This window comes from Phodopus roborovskii, unplaced genomic scaffold (assembly GCF_943737965.1).
Source record: "Phodopus roborovskii unplaced genomic scaffold, PHOROB, whole genome shotgun sequence".
Classification (NCBI taxonomy): Eukaryota; Metazoa; Chordata; class Mammalia; order Rodentia; family Cricetidae; genus Phodopus; species Phodopus roborovskii.
The window spans coordinates 24,920,199-24,938,093 of NW_026126480.1; the positions used below are offsets into that span (position 1 = coordinate 24,920,199).

The following is a 17,895-nucleotide window of genomic DNA, read 5'->3' on the forward strand; positions in this document are numbered from 1 at the left end:
AATAATGTCATTAAAAGAGAAATTATCAGAATTTTCTCTACTGACCTGCATGCAGTGGCATTAAAGTTATACTTAGAAGCCTAATTGTGAGGGTGGGGTAAATGTAAAGGTAGGGAAGGCAGAAGTAAATACTAGAAACAATATTCAAGATAATTTAACAGGTTTTACTTTGTTCAATCAATAAACACTTAAAAAAATGTTAACCTATTTTATATACCAACCAGTTTCCCCTCCCTCCTCTTCTCCCATACCCTCCTCCACCTCCTTTCTACTCCCCACCCTATCCCACTCCCCATGAGGAATTAACAAAGCCTGGCATATCAAGTTGAGGCAGGACCCAAGGTCCTCTATCCTGCAACAAGACTGAGCAAGGCAGCCAAAAAGCCAACTCATGAGCCAGGGACAGATACTGGTCCTACTGCTAGGGGCCACACAAACAGACAAAGCTACACAATTGTCACACATGTGCAGAGGGCCTAGGTCATGCCATGCAGGCTCCCCAGCTGTTGGTCTAGAGTCCCTGAGCTCCCGAGGAATCAGCTGTCTCTGAGGGTTTCTCCATCATAATCTTGACACTTTGCTCCCCCTATATAATCCCTCTTCCCTCTCTTCAGTTGGACTCAGCTCTGCCTAGTGCTTGGCTGTGGATCTCTACATCTGCTTCCTTAAGTTATTTGGTTCTATGATGACAATTAGGTTGGTCAATAATCTGATTACAGGAGAAGGCTAGTTCAGACACCCTCTCCACTATTGCTAGGCATCTTAGCTGGGATGTACTCACTCATAAGTGGATATTAGATGTAAAGCAAAAAATAACCAGGCTACAATTCACAGCCCCACAAGAAGCTAGGTAACTAGAAGGCCCCTAAGGGGGATGCATGGATCACGCTGGGAAGGGGAAATAGATGAGATCCTGGGTAAATTTGGGGAAGGGAGTAAAAGGAAGGGGATGGGGGATGAGACCGTGAGGGATCTGGATGGTCCAGTTGGGGGAAGAACTGAGATTATGAAGAGCAGTCTTGATAGAGGGGAAGCATTATGGGGCTAGGGAAAAACCTGGTACCAAAGAAACTCCCAGGAATTAATCAGTAAACATTTATTAAGAGTTGCAAGTACTGAGAGACAACCCTGGACCAGTCCAGGTTAACTCTCCACCTAAATGAAGTAATAGACAATATAGACCACAAACAAGGAAGTCACAAGGCAATGAAACTATGAAAATGAAATACACAAATATGTATAAGAGAGATTGTGTGGCTGGGAATGGAGCTCAACTGGCAGAGTTTTTACATAGCATCCATGATGCCTGCATCCCGGGACCCTCAACATACATTACAACAAAAAAACAGATGTGACAGCAGATGACTTTAATCCTAGTACTTGGGAAGTGAAAGCAGAAGTTCAAGGTAAGTTTGAGGCCAACCTGGGCTAAATGAGACCCTATCTCCACTCCACTCAACCGCAAACAAAAGAAAGAAAGGGAAAGGAAAAGCAGTATGATTGTGATCTCTCTTAGACCTGAATACTAAGGTTACAGGAATATAAGACCTCCAAGGAAGTGGCATTTTTTATTTTGATGTTTCCTATTCTATGTATTTGTATGTATATGTGAGTGGCACACATGCCTTGCTTATGTGGAATTTAAAAGATACTCCACAGGAGTGAGTTATTTTCCTCTACCATAGTGGTCCTGGGATTGAACTCAGAGCATCACGTTTGGTGGTGGACTCCTTTATCTACTGAGCTATGCAGGCTGCCTAGAACTGAAATTTATGCAGGCTGCCTAGAACTGAAATTAGAGTAAGTAGAAGTCAGACACGTGGTTCTATAGGATCATCCTTTAAAAAGATGATTTAAGGGTAAAAGTGATTGCTGAACAAACTTGATGAAGTAAGACCCACATAAAAAGCCAGATGTGGATATGGTGGCATGCATCTGTAATCGCAGCACTCCTAGAGAGATGGAAGGCAGAAACAGCAGAACCTAGACAGCTGGAAGCTGGCTAGCCACTTAGCCTGAAATATGCTGTGCAGAAATATCAGGAGAGACCAGCACCTCAGAAATAAGGTAGAAGGAGAAATAGGACTCTTGAAAGAAGTTGTCCTCTGACCCCCATACATGTACCACAGTATGTTCACACCCAGGCTAAAACTCACTCTCTCTCTCATCTTCCCTCTCTCTCTCTCTCTCTCTCTCTCTCTCTCTCTCTCTCTCTCTCTCTCTTTCTCTCTCTCTCTCTCTCTCATTAATTAACTAACTAAAAATGAATTAATAAATTGTATTCTGGAGTAAAATCGAACTTCAGTGTACCCAGTTGACTGGAATTCTCTTAAGATTTCCCTTAACTCTTGTTTGCATTCATTAAAAAGCACACATTGGTGTGACTGTTTTGGCTGTTGTTGATGCTATGGCATTTCTCAGCACAATTTATAACTATTCAGTACACCTTCAGCATTTTTTTCTAACCATCTATATGTAGTTACTTGTTTTTAACATATACATAATTTGTGAGCAATTGTGCAGACCCACAAGCCTCTAACTTTGTCATTCCCATGGTAGTGGACAGCCAGCCTCCTCTGACTTCAGTGTGGAAGAATTCTCTGGACTTGTGTGGGGCCCCTTGCATATAAACTCTCAAGACACCAGCTGAGAAAGCGCACATATCTTGGTGCCACAGATAATTCAGTGCTAAGCTAGGGCCTTGAAGCCATGGCTTCATAAGTACTTCATTGGACCATGTCTTCTTCAGACATCAAAAATGGATAGCTGCTTTTATCTCTCACTTCATAAATATCCCAGTATTTTAAAAAAAGAGATAATAATGAACACTTTCAAGAATAAAAGAAAAGGAATCATGAGATTGGTTGAAATAAGTGATTTATTTAGAAAACAGTTTGGGAAAGACACATCCTGAATGGTGGATTCTGACGTTTAGATATGAATTTTTTAAAAAAATTAAAATGTCATAGAATTTTATAATTTATCCTTTAATAAATATCTAAGCCAAGATCATTTTATAAATTTAAAACATAGAACTTAATTAGTTAATTACCTGACACCACGAAGTACATTACTAGAGGTCATGAAAGACATTTTTCCTTCCTCCTTTTTGTTTTCACAGGAGCTGTGTATGTATGCCTGGTTAAGTACATATTCACAAGTGTGACTATGTAGAGATCAGAGGTTGGCTTTTGGTCTCTTTCTTGCATAAATATTGAATCAAAGTCTCACTTGAGCCCCAAGTTCATAGATTTGGCTAGTCTAGCTAACCAGCCTGCTCCAGGGGTCCTGTCTCTAGTCCCAGAGCACTAGGAGTATAGGCAGGCCTCCAACCTATCTGGTTCTGGGATTCTATACCACTAAGCCATCTTCCCAGCCTCCTGGAAGGATTCTTAAACCTTTCCAAACTGCTGAGGATGTAACCTAGACTCCTCATGCATGCATTGCAAGCACACAAATGATGGGTTATATGCCTGGCTCTCATCTTTTCTTATTTGGAGACATGGTTTTCCAGAATGGCTTTGAACTTACTATGTAGCTCATAATGGCCTTGTACTTGTGACCTGCCTGCCTCAGCCTCCCAAGTATCTGGAATTACAGGTCTATGACATTTTAAGAGAGAGCTGAAGATTTCCATTGAAGAAGTCAATTGGGTATAAAAAATGTCTATTTTAATAGAAATGATGGCATAGATCAAAAATCAAAAGGCTTATAATTTTGAATTTAAAGTATTTCAGAAAAAAATGTGAAGGTTGTGAACCCAAGATAATTAGAGGTCAGGAATTACTCTAATCCTAAAACCACATCATAAGATGGAAACATCAATAAAGAAGATCAAAAGGGGAACAGTATGTTTCCTAACAAATCTAGTAATCACAGTCCTGCAGAACAAGACACCTGTGTTTGTACATTGTTGAAAGGGCTGAAAACATTCTATTATGACAAAACAAAAAGAAAATTGCAGCAAAGGGCCCACTGGATACTCTTGTTGAGTTTCTGAAATTGTTATTGATTAAGGAAAGAAATGTGTGTCTGTGTGCATATCATACTGAACATTTGAGGGAGATAGACCAAAGAGGTCTAGATAGTTAAAGTCTTCAGAGAACACATGCATGGAGAGAGATGGAGAAAAAGAGAGGCAGAGACAAAGAGAGAGTAAATTTTGCTGTGAAAGAAAGTAAAAGAAAAAAGTACACATATTTTTCACTATCAATACTTCTCCTGAAGGGAATCCCAAAGAAGACATGTACATCATGTCAAGTATAGGAACCTCCTTGACATTATTGCCATTATTGTCTGCACTAGTAAAAAATGTGAAAAATTTAAATACCTAGAGACAGAGGACAATAGGACAGACTGTTACATGCCACACCATGGAATAGTATGTACAATATTATACAAAAGTGAAAATGCACTATACTACACAGCAAAGTAGCCATGTAGCAGGTCTCAGAAAACTACAGGGTGGCATCATTTTTATAAAATCCTACAGCAAATAAAACTATATTATTTAGAAACAAATTCATAATTATTTCAGAACAAAAATGGAAGAAAACAGCAAAGTCCTAGCCTGTCTAAAGCAAAGACTGCATGGGTGAAGAGCAGAGGCAGTCACAAAGGCTGCCTTCTGCAGCAGGCTAGACCCTGAGCCCATGATCTTTGTCTCTTGTTCATGGGCTATGCATCAGCTGCCATGTTTCAAGGACCCACTTCCTTTATGTATTAGTTTTTGTTTTCAAGTATAAACAAAATACTACAGATCCAAACTGTCCCCTATTTATTTCTTGAAACTCCCACAATAAATTCTGATGGAAATGCAATGGATTTTCAAGGGAAAATGCAAAATTCACAAATGCAAAAGGCAGAGGACAACGAGACTAGCTCCAGTAAGCCATTAGGAAGCTGTCTCATTCTAAACAAAATGCCTATAGCACCTTCAGCACCCTTCCCCATTCACTTAGAGACAAACCTGAAACAATTGCCAATGTCTGCTAACATTATTAGTGAAAAGAGCCAGGAAAAAAAAACTTTTAAATATGAGGATCTAGAAACAGGCCAAGAAATCTACAGCATCTTTTCATAGCAGTGGCTGAGCAGAGAGAAAATGAGAAGTTAAGGAGAAGACTCAACTGGATGGTATGTTACCTGGACTGTAAAGGAGGTCACAAACCAGCTGCACATAGACCTAGTCAAGATTCCTCCAAAAGGCCTGAGGCCTCTGAACTCTTGCTCATTCTGTGACTCCTAGAGTTACATGAGAGTATAACCAGTTCGCAAAAATTGGAAAGCAAATACATCTAACTCAAAAATACACTAAGAATAATTCCTACACAAAATAGTTCAAAGCAGCATCAAGCACATGAACATTGTAATATATTTTAGAAGAAGAAAAACTTAATTTAAGTTGTACTAGCACTGTTCTGACTACTCAACTCCTTTCTTACCAAATTGTGAGCTGTTTGTGGAACCTTAGTGTTCACTGGAGATGCCCAAGATGATACTCTGCAGGGACTGTAGTGAATAATCAAAGCATTTCTGTGTGCATGTGTTCATGTGTTTCTGTATAATATGTGTGTATACATGTTTGTGTGGGGGTGCATACATACATACACATGGAGGCCTGAGGTCTAGGGGTGCCTCCCTCAATCACTCTCCACTTATATTTTGAGATTGTACCTGGAGCTCAGCAATTTGGCAAGCCCCCAGGATCCTCCTGTGCCTACCTACCCAGTACTGGAGAGGTTCTTATGTGTTATCTCCCATGCCCCCATGCCAAAGAGGCAAACACTTCAATGGTGAAGCCATATCCCTCAGTCTTTTTATGTGTTTTCATGCATAACTCTTACAAATGAAAACCAGAAAAGATTTGGAGATGCTAAAACTTCAACCACCAATCAAAATTGTTTTGATACTACAGCATGGCCGGAATGTCAGGTATTTCATAGATTTTATTGTAACAGGACCACATTGTTCCTGACAGGAGTCTAAAACCCCATCCAAGGCTCCAGCAACCTTGGTGGCTGACATTCCACATTTCACAGCAGGGAAGACTGGCTTCCAGTGGGGAAACTTTAGTATCAGCTTTTCCAGAGGGCCTAAAAGGCCAGCAAAACTGAATTGCTCTTCCAGAACACATGAACACCATTGCTGCCAAATGCTAAATCCCTTAACACCCTGGGACATTTCCTACAGTTTGCGGCATACAATGAGATTTTTTATATTTCTCTTCAAAAAGTTTCATCAAATAACAACCACTGTGATAGTAGTTACAATAACAGTAGCAATAATGGTTGTGATGAGAAAAGAGATATCCAGTCCCCACAATCCAGCTTCTCAGATGAAGGGACTAAAGCACAGATGGATTAAATCACACATGCAGGTCTCATAACTAGGAGATAACTCTGGCTCCTTTGAGTGCTATCCTGTGTACCCACAGTGTTCCACATGCCTTAGTGACTGGCTAATGGTTGATTTTCTTAACAGCACTATAATTTTGGAGTTCTGAAAGAGAACGATCCTCATAGGCTCATGTATTAGAATATTTGGCCCCCAGTTGGTGGAACTGTTTGGGAAGGGTTGGAAGGTGTGGCTTTGTTCAGGGAGGTGTGTCACAGGGAGGTGTGCCTGCTGGTTGTAGATAGGTCAAGATGTGAGCTCTCAGCTGTTCCCTTGCTTTTCCATCATAGACTCTAACCATCTGAAACTGCAAGCTTAATTAAATGCTTGTATTGCATTGTTCATGGTATTTTATCACAGCAATAGAAAAGTAACTAAGACAATCATGATGAACATTTGGGTTATTAAAAAAAAAGCAAAGCACAGAGAAATTCAGTAATGTGTGCTCTGGAATTCATGTGGTAAATGCTGAGTGACCACCAATTCCAGCACCCAGCTTTAGCTCCATCTATAACTTCACATGGTAGTTTGACCTGCTTCCATGAGTACTGAAACTTGGGCTCAAATCCATATCTACCTCAATCTAACATATGACTTCCAAAAGCGAGTTTTCTCATCATTTTGACTACACTAGAGAACACCTTTAGTACACTGAAACACACCACATATTCCCTATACTTCAGGGGGAACACATACCAGATGTTAATAATGATACCAGTGTGCCTGCTATACACAGAAACACACAATCATTCTGGTCCTCCCAACAACTACCACATCCTTTGAGAAGCTTGCCTTGCCAGAAACCCAAGCTCACTGCCCTTTATGTGTGAGCACAGCAAGGGGTATTTGTGTGTTTGCATCACCCTGACGGTCTAAGGGACACCATTCAATGGAGCAAATTCATACTCTAGTCTCTGACCTAGGCATGTCTATGGAATTCTGCCTAAACTGTGTGCTCTCCATGGTCTCCAAAAAGACTTCATCCACTCTGATATTTCTGCCTAATTCCAAGCACCACTGCTTTCTCATGATGATAGTAATTATTATCCAAAGGAGAGTCTTGAAAAGTGCAGAGAGTCAGAAAGTCTTGTCAGACACTCAAGGGTTTTCCTGTCTCTCATGTGACTCCCAATCCTGACTACAACCCATCCCAGTAGCCTGGGATCATATACTTAGTAGTATGATACACAAGGCATGACAGTGGCTGGAGCACTATTATTAAAGAGAGATTAAAACAGCTGTACATTATGCTGAAGCACTCGCTCTTCCCTCCACAAACAGACGGTCCTGGATTACAAGCAGCACTTGACCATTTAAATCACGACAGCCACCACATTTAACCAGCTGGGCCATATTCTCCTAGCGCTGCCTGTTGACCTCCTCAGTCGCAGCTGCTCAAATGAAATTCTCATTAGACAACTTATTTTCAGAAGCCAAAGGACTCTCTGATTAAATATATGTATTTAGATAGAGAAGTCCTTTTTAAAGTATTCATTTTCTGACAACTGTCGCTTATGTTAGGACCCAACTACACTGGCAACAAGATGGGTGACACAAGGATAACTAGAATTCATCCTTTAATCGCAGCTGAAGAATTTTTATCTTGGAAGTAGTCTAACCTGACTCTATTAATCAAAGCCTTTCTGTGTGCTGTACCCACCAGTATCAGTGGAGTTTTAAAAAGAAGATTTGAGATTCAGTCATTCAATCCACCCCTGTGTCTATCTACTCTCCCATCATTTCCCTACCTGCCACCTACCTATGCATCTACTTATGATATTAAATCAAAGTTAAATTCACAAAAGGCAGCACCCCTGTTTGTCTTCCCATCAGCTTCATTGTTAGAGTGGGGTGCTTCTGACAGACTGCCATTGTTCATCAGACTCTCAGCAATCTAGGCAGAGCAATGTTCAGCAGGGAACAGTAACACAGTGGACCAAGACATCTGCCTGGAACATTGCTGTTTTACAGTGATAAACTTTGTATAAATGAGTTTCTACACTAAGAGGAATGAGAAGGAAGGTGTTTCTAATTTGATAAAAAGTTGAAACATTCTCTGGGAATAACTCCAGAAAGGTCTTCATTTGTTATGCAATCCATACAGGCTTGTCAATCAGCTGATCCTAAAACATGAAGTAGAAATGAGGAGGGGACATATGACAGATGTGAAAAGCTCTTTCATGTCCCATGAGTTGCCATGTCCCACCTGAAGGGCCAGACCCAAGTATTTAAAGAGTCAAAGCCAAGCAGAACTAACTGTTTGACCTCCTGAGACCTATGCTATAATCATTTTAGAATCAGATATCTATTCTAAATTTTAATAGCCTTTCTATAATTCTTTGTTCTCCCACTATATTATTCTATTCTATTATCTGAAGACCACTGAAATTAGTATTCAGGGCTGAGGAGGTAACTGAGTGGGCATAGCCACTGGCTGTAAGAGTGCCAAGACCTGAGTTCACAATCCTAGCACCCATACAGTTCGGTACACAGTGGGGGACATCTATAATTTCAGCATGCCTATGCAAGCTGAGAAGAGGAGATGGGACAGTTCTTGGACATTTGTAAGGCAGTTAGCCTGATGTACACAGTGACAAGCAACAAGAAAAACTATCCGCAACAGGGTACAAAATAAGGGCTGATACTAGAAGTTGTCCTCTGACCTTCACACAGTCACTAAGGCAGGTGTGCTGTATATATACATGGACATGTACATACATGTACTCACACACACACACACACACACACACACACACACACACACACACAGGATTCAAAACTAAAAAATGATAAAACTGAAAATAAAAATGAGAAACCACGCCGTGCTCCAATTTGCAAACCATATTTGTTTGATTCTTTTTATTGATTGTATTACCACTGAGTTACAGTTGGACATCCTCTTGTTTTACACACTCATGCATCATTTTCTCAATACCTCTCCTGATTCCATTTCCATATGCAGTCCTCCTTTCCTTGCTGGCTTAGTTCAGGCACTTATTGTCTCTAGCCTAGAACAATGTCCTTAATGCCTGTCTATGTTCCCAACTACCCTACACCAAACTGCCACACTCACTTTCTCAGAGAAAAGTTCCAATCCATTATCTTACTGGGGTAAAAGAGTCAGCAGCTCTTCCATCACTTTCAACAAAGCATTAAAATTCTTTTGCCAAAACTTCAAGACCTGCCATGATCTGAACACAGACTAGTTTTTCATCTTTATGTCCCATATGTAAATTCACCTCAAGTTAGAACCTGAGGAGTGACTGTTTTAAGTGCAATGCCTATTCCTCAGCCTGAAATGTCTCTTCCCTGCATTCTACCTGCAGAAACCCTTTCATTCTCCATGACTAGTTAGGACTTATTCCCCATAGAACCCTCCTTCCTTAAAATACCCCAAACATTTTCTCTGTACTGCTTTCATGGAACCTGTCACTGTTAGACTTCAAACTAGATTTCATTATATATATATATATATATATATATATATATATATATATATATCATCACCTTCTACTAGAAGACAAACTGTTTAAAGTTAGAGATTACTGTTTTATGTATTGTGAGCACAGTATGTCATCTAGCATCAGAGATCTCAACCTTGAGTCCATAGACCCCAAGAGATATGAGTAGACAGAGCTCAGGTGAAAAAGCAACCTTTCCTTAACTAAGCTCAGATGGAAAAATTTTGCATTTCCTTAAATGATGGATGAGAGCAACCATCTATTGTGGCTATAATGTTATCACACTAACAACAGGTAATTCTCTATCCCACTGTACTCATTAGAACTGTAGATGTCAGGTATAGCATTGCTAAACTAGAATGGCATTGCTGGGGAATACCTTAAACTTCATTTTGCTGTAAAGGATCACATTCTTCCTTATCACATTTTAAAAATTATTTTGTAGTTTAATATAATTCACCTCTTTGCAAGTCTATGTATTTTCTTTTCTGAGTTTACCACACCCCTAAGAAAGGGGAAATAGGTTCAAAGACTGTTGAAGGAAGTCATAAGGAAAATAAAACTCTGAAAGAGCAGGAGTCAGCACAGAGTTCGAACACTGATGAGCACATGTTTTACCCATAATTGTTCACTGGCCCCTCTAGAGCACACTTGTTCATGCTTTAAATATAGACCAGAATGTGCCAACCATCTTATTTCACAATCCAAAGATAAATGGGAGAAACATATTAGAAATTACTGACAATTGGGAAAGAAATAAACAACTTGCAACCCAATATTAAAAAAAAAGCAACCAGTACATATAAGCACACATGCACACACACCCACAGGTGACAAAAAAGACACAATCACAGGTGGATGTATAAAAGGATGTGTATGGACGTATGTATCAAGCAAACACAAAAACTCTAAAGGTCTATAATTGAAGAGAGATAAGTTGAGCATCCTAATTACCTCAGTGGTCTCCAGAGGCATCATTAAATTAAAGTATAGTGGAATAATTGACATTTATACAGTGATAATTATCAGGCACATCCCAAATACACATAGTTTGCAGCTTATAGGAGAATTTTATATTAATTGTTTGAATTAATTCTCAAAATGTTTGAGTTACCACGTCAAACATAAGGACCAGCATTGAATTCTGTGTCTTGGAAAAACTGAAGAACTTGGGGTAGAACTGAAGAAATTGAAGAACTTGGTGAATAGGCATTAAACTGGTGTGACAATGAAATGAGCAAGACCTTTTAGAAAGAGTTCCACAAGAACCAATTAAACACAAACTTTAAGTCTTGACAAGAATAAAATTTAGTTAAGTGAGCACCACCTACTCATCAAATCCTAGTTCCTCTATAGTGCTATGGAGGTCTAAATTTCACTTACAAGTGACAAATCCAGGGCTATGTTAGGCCTGAATTATACTAATATAGAACACATGTACACACTCATTGTGATAACCACACAGAACATTTTGTTTAAATACAGTCCACTAGAGTCCACTAGAGTTTCCTATAGAGAAACTGAATGCAGGACATCCATGGCAGGTACCACATCAAAGTTCCTACCCTTGGAAGTCATTAGCATCTCTCCACTGTATTTCAGCATCCAAGGGAGAACATAAAATTGTAACAGTATACATAAAAATTTATAACAGTCATTAAATGGAAAAAAATACTTTAGAAAAAAGTTTACTTGGTTTTTAAATGGGACATAATATCATAAAAAACTATCTTCCAAAAGGAGATAAGAGAAAAAGCACTAAAATTGTAGTTAAGAAAATTCCCTTACTGTCTTTTTCCAGGGTGATGGTTAAGGTCAGTTTAAAGCCTTAGGGTGTTGTAAGAAACAAACAAAATGCACAGGTTTCCAGAGAGCCAAGGCTATCTGCTTAGCACTCCTAATGGACTTCAGTCAGCTGTCACCATAGTAACCTCTGAGTGACTGTTCCTAGCTTAGGCACTTAGGCACTTAGGCACTTGGAGCCTTTGGAGTGCTGGTCATTTTGCTATGGCTGGAAGAGAAGCGCAGAGGGGAAGGCACATACCCTCTTGTTCTGACCGAGTCATCTCCTCCAGCTTCTTCTGCTTCAGTGTATCCACCACATCCGCAAGGCTCCCTTTGCGGCGTTCTGGGGTTCCAAAAGTAACACTGTTCATTATCTCGCGCTCCCGACTCCCTTCGTCAGGCTTATGTGGTGAGGTAGACGTATTTCGGAAGGAATATAGGGAACATAACTTATTATTCTCTGACTCCTAGAAAAATGAAATGAGAGTGTAAAAAAAATATCATTAGTGAATAGGCTTTTTTCAAAACCACTCCAATAATAATAATAATAATAATAATAATAATAATAATAATAATAATAATAATCCCTGACTAAAGTATAGCATATGATAGTCACTGGATCAAATAAACTAAACTATATTAATAAAGTAACCCACTCAGTAAAACAAACAAAACTACTTCTCTGATAAGCAGTACTGAACTCTAACGTAGTTCATTACCAAAGAAACACAACTCAAAACCCAGGTTCAAGCTGTTTCGTTTCTGAAGTTATAAAACAAAACTGGACATTTTGGATTTCCATTCCTCATGCTTTGAATTTATGAACATTCAAGTTCAGTGAAACCAAGTGGGCCTTTTTATCAGCAATACTCTTCCCACATACTTCACAAACTAAAGTATGTACATCACACACACGCACAAACACACACAATGTTTTTCTCTCATTTAGAAATAGTAGAAGTTGGTTTCAGTGTCCAGCATTAACTGCTCACTAGAAATTACATAAAATGTCTAAACCTCTGCCAGAGAGTCAGTGATCTGAATATTTTGCATGCTAGAGTTTGTAGGAATTGCTTGTTTCAAGCTACACACATGTCCATATTCACGGAAGCTCCTGTCCACTCCTAAGCCTTGCACCAATGCTCTAGCACACTGTAGCATGCTTCTCATGTGGCATTTTAAAACTGTCTTTAACAACAATAAACTGTTCATTGCAGAAATGTTTGCACAAAAACTACATCACAGTATACAAAAGTTTGCTAACTGCTAGTAGGCTCCATCTAGCAGCTGCAGGGGAGGGAGCAAATCTTGAATTAAAAGATAAACATCAAATGGAAGTTCTCTGAAAAGAAAATAGTTTTGTATCTCTAAATAAGAACATGGATTTGGGGACAGAGAGATGGTTCCACTGTGAAGAGTGCATGCTGCTTTTGCAGAGAACCTGAGTTCAGTTTCCAGCACCCACATGGTTCATTTCATAGTTCCAGCTCCAGGGTACTTGATATCTCTGGCTTCTATGTGCAAATGTATTCACATTCATATGTTTGCATTCACAAACCCACACATATACATAATTTAAAATACAATAATAAAAAATTTTAAGAACCAAGGATTAGAGGCAACTGTTACATGGCTATAGCCCTCCAGTAGTCTTCTATACATTTTATCTGGAAAAAAATATTCTTTTCCTGATTAAAAACAACAAAATCTGTTAAGTGTCTAGTCTTTAGAAGCTTCAAAAACCTATTGGCTTCTAACCTCTTTCCTTTCAAGAGCAGCCTAGCCAGCCTGAGCAAAGGAGGGCTGGCGGCTAGGTCAGCAGCAGAGCACTGGCCTGGCATGTACAAGGTGCCAGGTCTGGTCTCCAAGAACAAGTAATAGAGCTAAACTAGCACAGGAAAAATAGGAGGCTAATGCAAAAGAGCTGATACATAATGGTGGAGGACCATGAGAGCTAAAGCAGTGGGTTTCCATGTGCATTAAATGAGACAATGGCTATGTTAAATATATGCTAGGATTTGGGTAACACTGTCACTGTTCATAAGGTGAAAGAGGTATTATTTTCCAGGTTGTTGAGACCATACGATGAGGTAGCATTTGAAAAGCCTCTGGGTATGGTGCTGAGCCCCCAGAGCTGAGGTGATGTCCTGAAAGAAGGAACAAATAGAGAACTAAGATTAGAAGGATTATAAAGCAGAGGCATTGATATGACCCTGAGATTAACTTAAATACCATGAGTACCTGCATATCTACTAAACTGTCTGTGTTAAATGGATGGTATGTGCTTCAATAAAGCTATTTAAAATACTGTGAGATGAGTCTTCAGCTCCCTGCCTTCGTATTATTGCTAGCACAATGCTAGAGGGGATGTATGCAATGGTTTTAATCTGAAAAAAAAATTTTTTGAAAAGGACAAAGTAAATGTGTGAGGCCTGATCTAGAATTCTTTATCTTATGCCTAGACCACCTCAGTCACCCATGAAAGACTCACCATTTTAGCTAACATCTATAAACATTCTGTGGAGAGAGGCAGAGAAGCCCCTAAACACAGATGCCTGCTGTGTTTAGGTTTTGACTCCTTAGGAAGGTCAGCTTATTCTCCACACTGCAAACAAACCCCCAAGAGACACAGTTGCTGGTGCCACTGTGACTGTGGCATTGATGAATCAATAATCATCACTAGATTGTTTCTCCTTCATTTTTCTTGCAATGCAAAGAATGCTCATATAACCTAAGAGTAAAAACCAAAGCCGTGGCACAAGCTAAGAAGACTGGAGGGCACAGAGACCTACTGGCCAACAGGTGATTGCATTGACCAGAATGAAGGTTTTCCCATTGGTCTCAGATGGAGGCTGCAAGACTCTGGAGAGGCACTTCAGACTAGCACCCCATGCATGAAGTGCCATTTGTCCCTCCGCTCAAGTTTAGTCCTTTGAGCTGGTTATCCCTTCTCTATTAGACTGTGCTTTTTCTTTTATGGTCACGGGAATGTGGTTACAGCCATCCTATACCAAAAACATAGGCTCTTTGGCTTCAGTGATGACCCATAATCTGTCCCATAATCTGTGCAAAGTGTCTCTATCCTTCCAAGTGCAGATCATGAGGCTGTAAAGCCATGATTTCTCCCTCAAAAGCTACGAGAAATTTTGTAATATGTTGCCAAGGCACCAACATGAGGAGTAAAGTAAGTGACATCATGGGAGGCTGAAGCTGTATACATTTATAGTGGCCATTGGAAACATGGGAAGGGGGTATGCATATCACTTTTAAACTTTGTAAAACAATAAACCCTGGGTTTTTCATGAACAGAGGTCTACCCCTAATCCATTTGAGTAAAACTGACAAGTAAATCAAGTAGCTTTAAATTTTTGCCTCATGAGAAGGCAACAACTCCAAATGAGAAAGGAGGGAAAGGTGGGGAAACCCTCCCACATAAAAGAGAGGATGGAAAGATTCCAAGAGTCAAAGGCTGGGGAGGACTGCTTCAAATAGTGCTTTCTGGATATGTCAGGACACTGTCTGTATTCATGAACTTACAGCAGCTGTGGCAACTGCATGGGATCTGTACAAGATCAAGCTGTCACTCCTGCATGGATAGGGGAGGAGCTCATATAACTCCACCCCTAGCTGAGAGCTCTTGACAAGTGATCATTGTTGAAGGAAGGAAAATCAGTTCTCTTCAACAGTATGGCCTGCCAAGTAAAATAAACATTAAACAAAACAAAACTTAAAGTACCCCATATGAATTTGGGAGGAGGATAGGCAAGAGAAGAGTTGGGGGAGCAGGAAGCTACAATCTAAGAACATTGTATCTTTGTGTGAACTTATCAAAGGAAATATCATTCCATAGAGGGAAAATGTATATATAGGGAGAACAAAAACCAAACTTTGACAAAACATTTCTAACCACCCCAAAGAGTTACATCATGTTGTGGAAATTTTCTTAAGGATTAAAAGCCTAGTTTATTTTGTAATTTTCTGGGACCAGAGAGGTCCTATGCCAGACTGCCCTGCATTCCCAGCATAAGCTCAAGAACATGAGTACAGGGGCTCAGAGACATAGGTCATGACTTCCTGGTAGGAAAATATCACTCCCTAAGAAGACAATAAAATAAATGGATGTGAGAACTGAAGAGATGGATCAATCTTTAAAGGATTACCATGCAGGCATGAAGACCTGAGTTCAGATCCTCAAGCTAAATGTAAAATCTGAGCATGGTTTCAGACCCTTATAATCCAATTGCTAGGGAAACATACAAGCTGATCCCTGGAACTGATTCGCCAGCCATTTTACACAAATGGGTGAGCTATATCCAATGAGGGACCTGAACTGGAAATAAAGGTGAAGAGAGATAGAAGAAGACACCCAGTATCAATCCTGGCCTACAAAAGGAGACACAGACACACGCACATGCACACGCGCGTGCACACACACACACACACACACACTATAAAAACAGTTTTGTAAAGCTTTGAATTGAGTTTGGCCTTGACATTGCAATGTGGATAAAAAATCAATAAATCTAGTGAGATGTGACTTTTTATAAATAACAAGACAGGAGATGGTTCCCCTCCTTTTGATCTTTCTTTGGAAAACAATTATTAAGTCACATGAGTGATCACAGGAACATCACAAAAAGCCAGGAATGAGGAACTCAGTGAGTTCCTGAGCCACTGTTGCATTCAATAGAAATTACAATAGACTTGTTTCCTCTCTGCCCCTAAACTCAATGGTTCCACCAAAAGTAACACTAAAGAAAAATGTTAATATCTTTTAAAAGAATTCCTGTACCAACACAAGACTAAGACTAAATTTAGATTGTGTTAAAAGTACAACAGTGTGATAGAAATACATAGATTAGTAGTTATGGATTAACAATTAAGACAGAGATAGCCAATAGAAGCTCTTGTCGGTGGCCAACAGTATTATAATTTTTAAAAAGTACATTAATGTGAATCAATTAAATATATGAACTACATGCAGGCAGATGACTGAGAAAATCAAAGTAGTATAAAAACAAAACAAACAAACAAACAAAAACCATCAGTAGCTCCAAAAAATAAAAATCCATTTTCACAAATCAAGAATTTCAATGAAAATGTTCCCCAGTGGCAAAGGAGACAGACACAAATATTTTTAAACACAAGGTATTTTTTAATTGCTCAGATTTTACAGAATTTTTACCCAAAAGTGAGTGCTGGGCAGAGATTTCAAAGGAATTTGAATTATTAAAGTCTATGCCTCTATATGTCTCTTTACCTTCTAGAACGACCTGTGTCCTCTCTGACTGGGAAAGCCATGTGTCAAGTTCAGAGCAAACTGCATTTCAACCCTGAATCACTCCCTGACTGCATAGGGCCTCACCAACCAGCTACTGCACAAACTACACACAAAAAAATTTAACCAAATGCATTCAGTTCAGCAGTTATTAACACACTATAAAAGGTGGTTCTTTATTATTTGGATTGTCATGGAAACATTTACAATTAAATTTTAACTCTTGAAGTTATATACTAGAAACTACAAACTGATGAACTTCCAACAAAACTCTCCAAATATATCCAAAGAACTAAAAATTAAAACAGAAGGAAGATTTCTTTATACCCACGTGAGTAGGTATATTAGAGTGGATATACTTTAAAATAAATGATTGATGATACAGATATAACATAGAATACCACAAAAGCATCAAAATTCTTCTAACATAATTGAATATATTATTTATAAGGATGAATAACTATAAGCAATCTATTGGGGGACTGTGGCTTTCTACACATAATGGAGTACTTAAAAACCATTAAAAATCAAAGTTTTACAGAATGTTTAATCACATGCAAATATTCACAATGAGAAAACAGGTTGGTAAAAATCTTTAATATACCTATTTTGAGAAAAATATGCACATTTAGAGACAAAAATATCCAACAAACAAAATACTGATGGTGTTGATTGTTGAAATATTATTTTTTGAGGTTCTTTATTGAAAACATTTTATATAAATAGTATTTAATTAAAACAAATATAATTTTCAAAGTTGAATATGGACATTTAAAATGTTGTAGGGAAAAAAAACTATAAGAAAGGTACTAATCAATTAAAAAAGGATATATCACAGAATTTAAAATATAAAAGTGATTACTTCTGCTTGTGTCCCTCCTCCCTTACACTATGAAAATATGTTCTAAAACAAATTATGGTAAGATTATTGGGAGTCTTATTTTATATTTTTGCTCATCTGGCCTAATTATTTAT

The 17,895-nt window shown here is 38.8% G+C and overlaps 1 protein-coding gene across 13 annotated transcripts in view; it reads right to left on the reverse strand.

Annotated features, from left to right (window-relative positions):
- Nucleotides 1–17,895, reverse strand: part of Sox6 (SRY-box transcription factor 6) — a 580,992-nt gene that overhangs the window by 281,686 nt on the left and 281,411 nt on the right. For all 13 annotated transcript variants that reach the window (XM_051192737.1, XM_051192743.1, XM_051192732.1 and 10 more), the window contains one exon: nt 11,902–12,109. In XM_051192737.1, the coding sequence (XP_051048694.1) occupies nt 11,902–12,109 (208 nt within the window). The remainder of the gene's footprint in view (nt 1–11,901; nt 12,110–17,895) is intronic.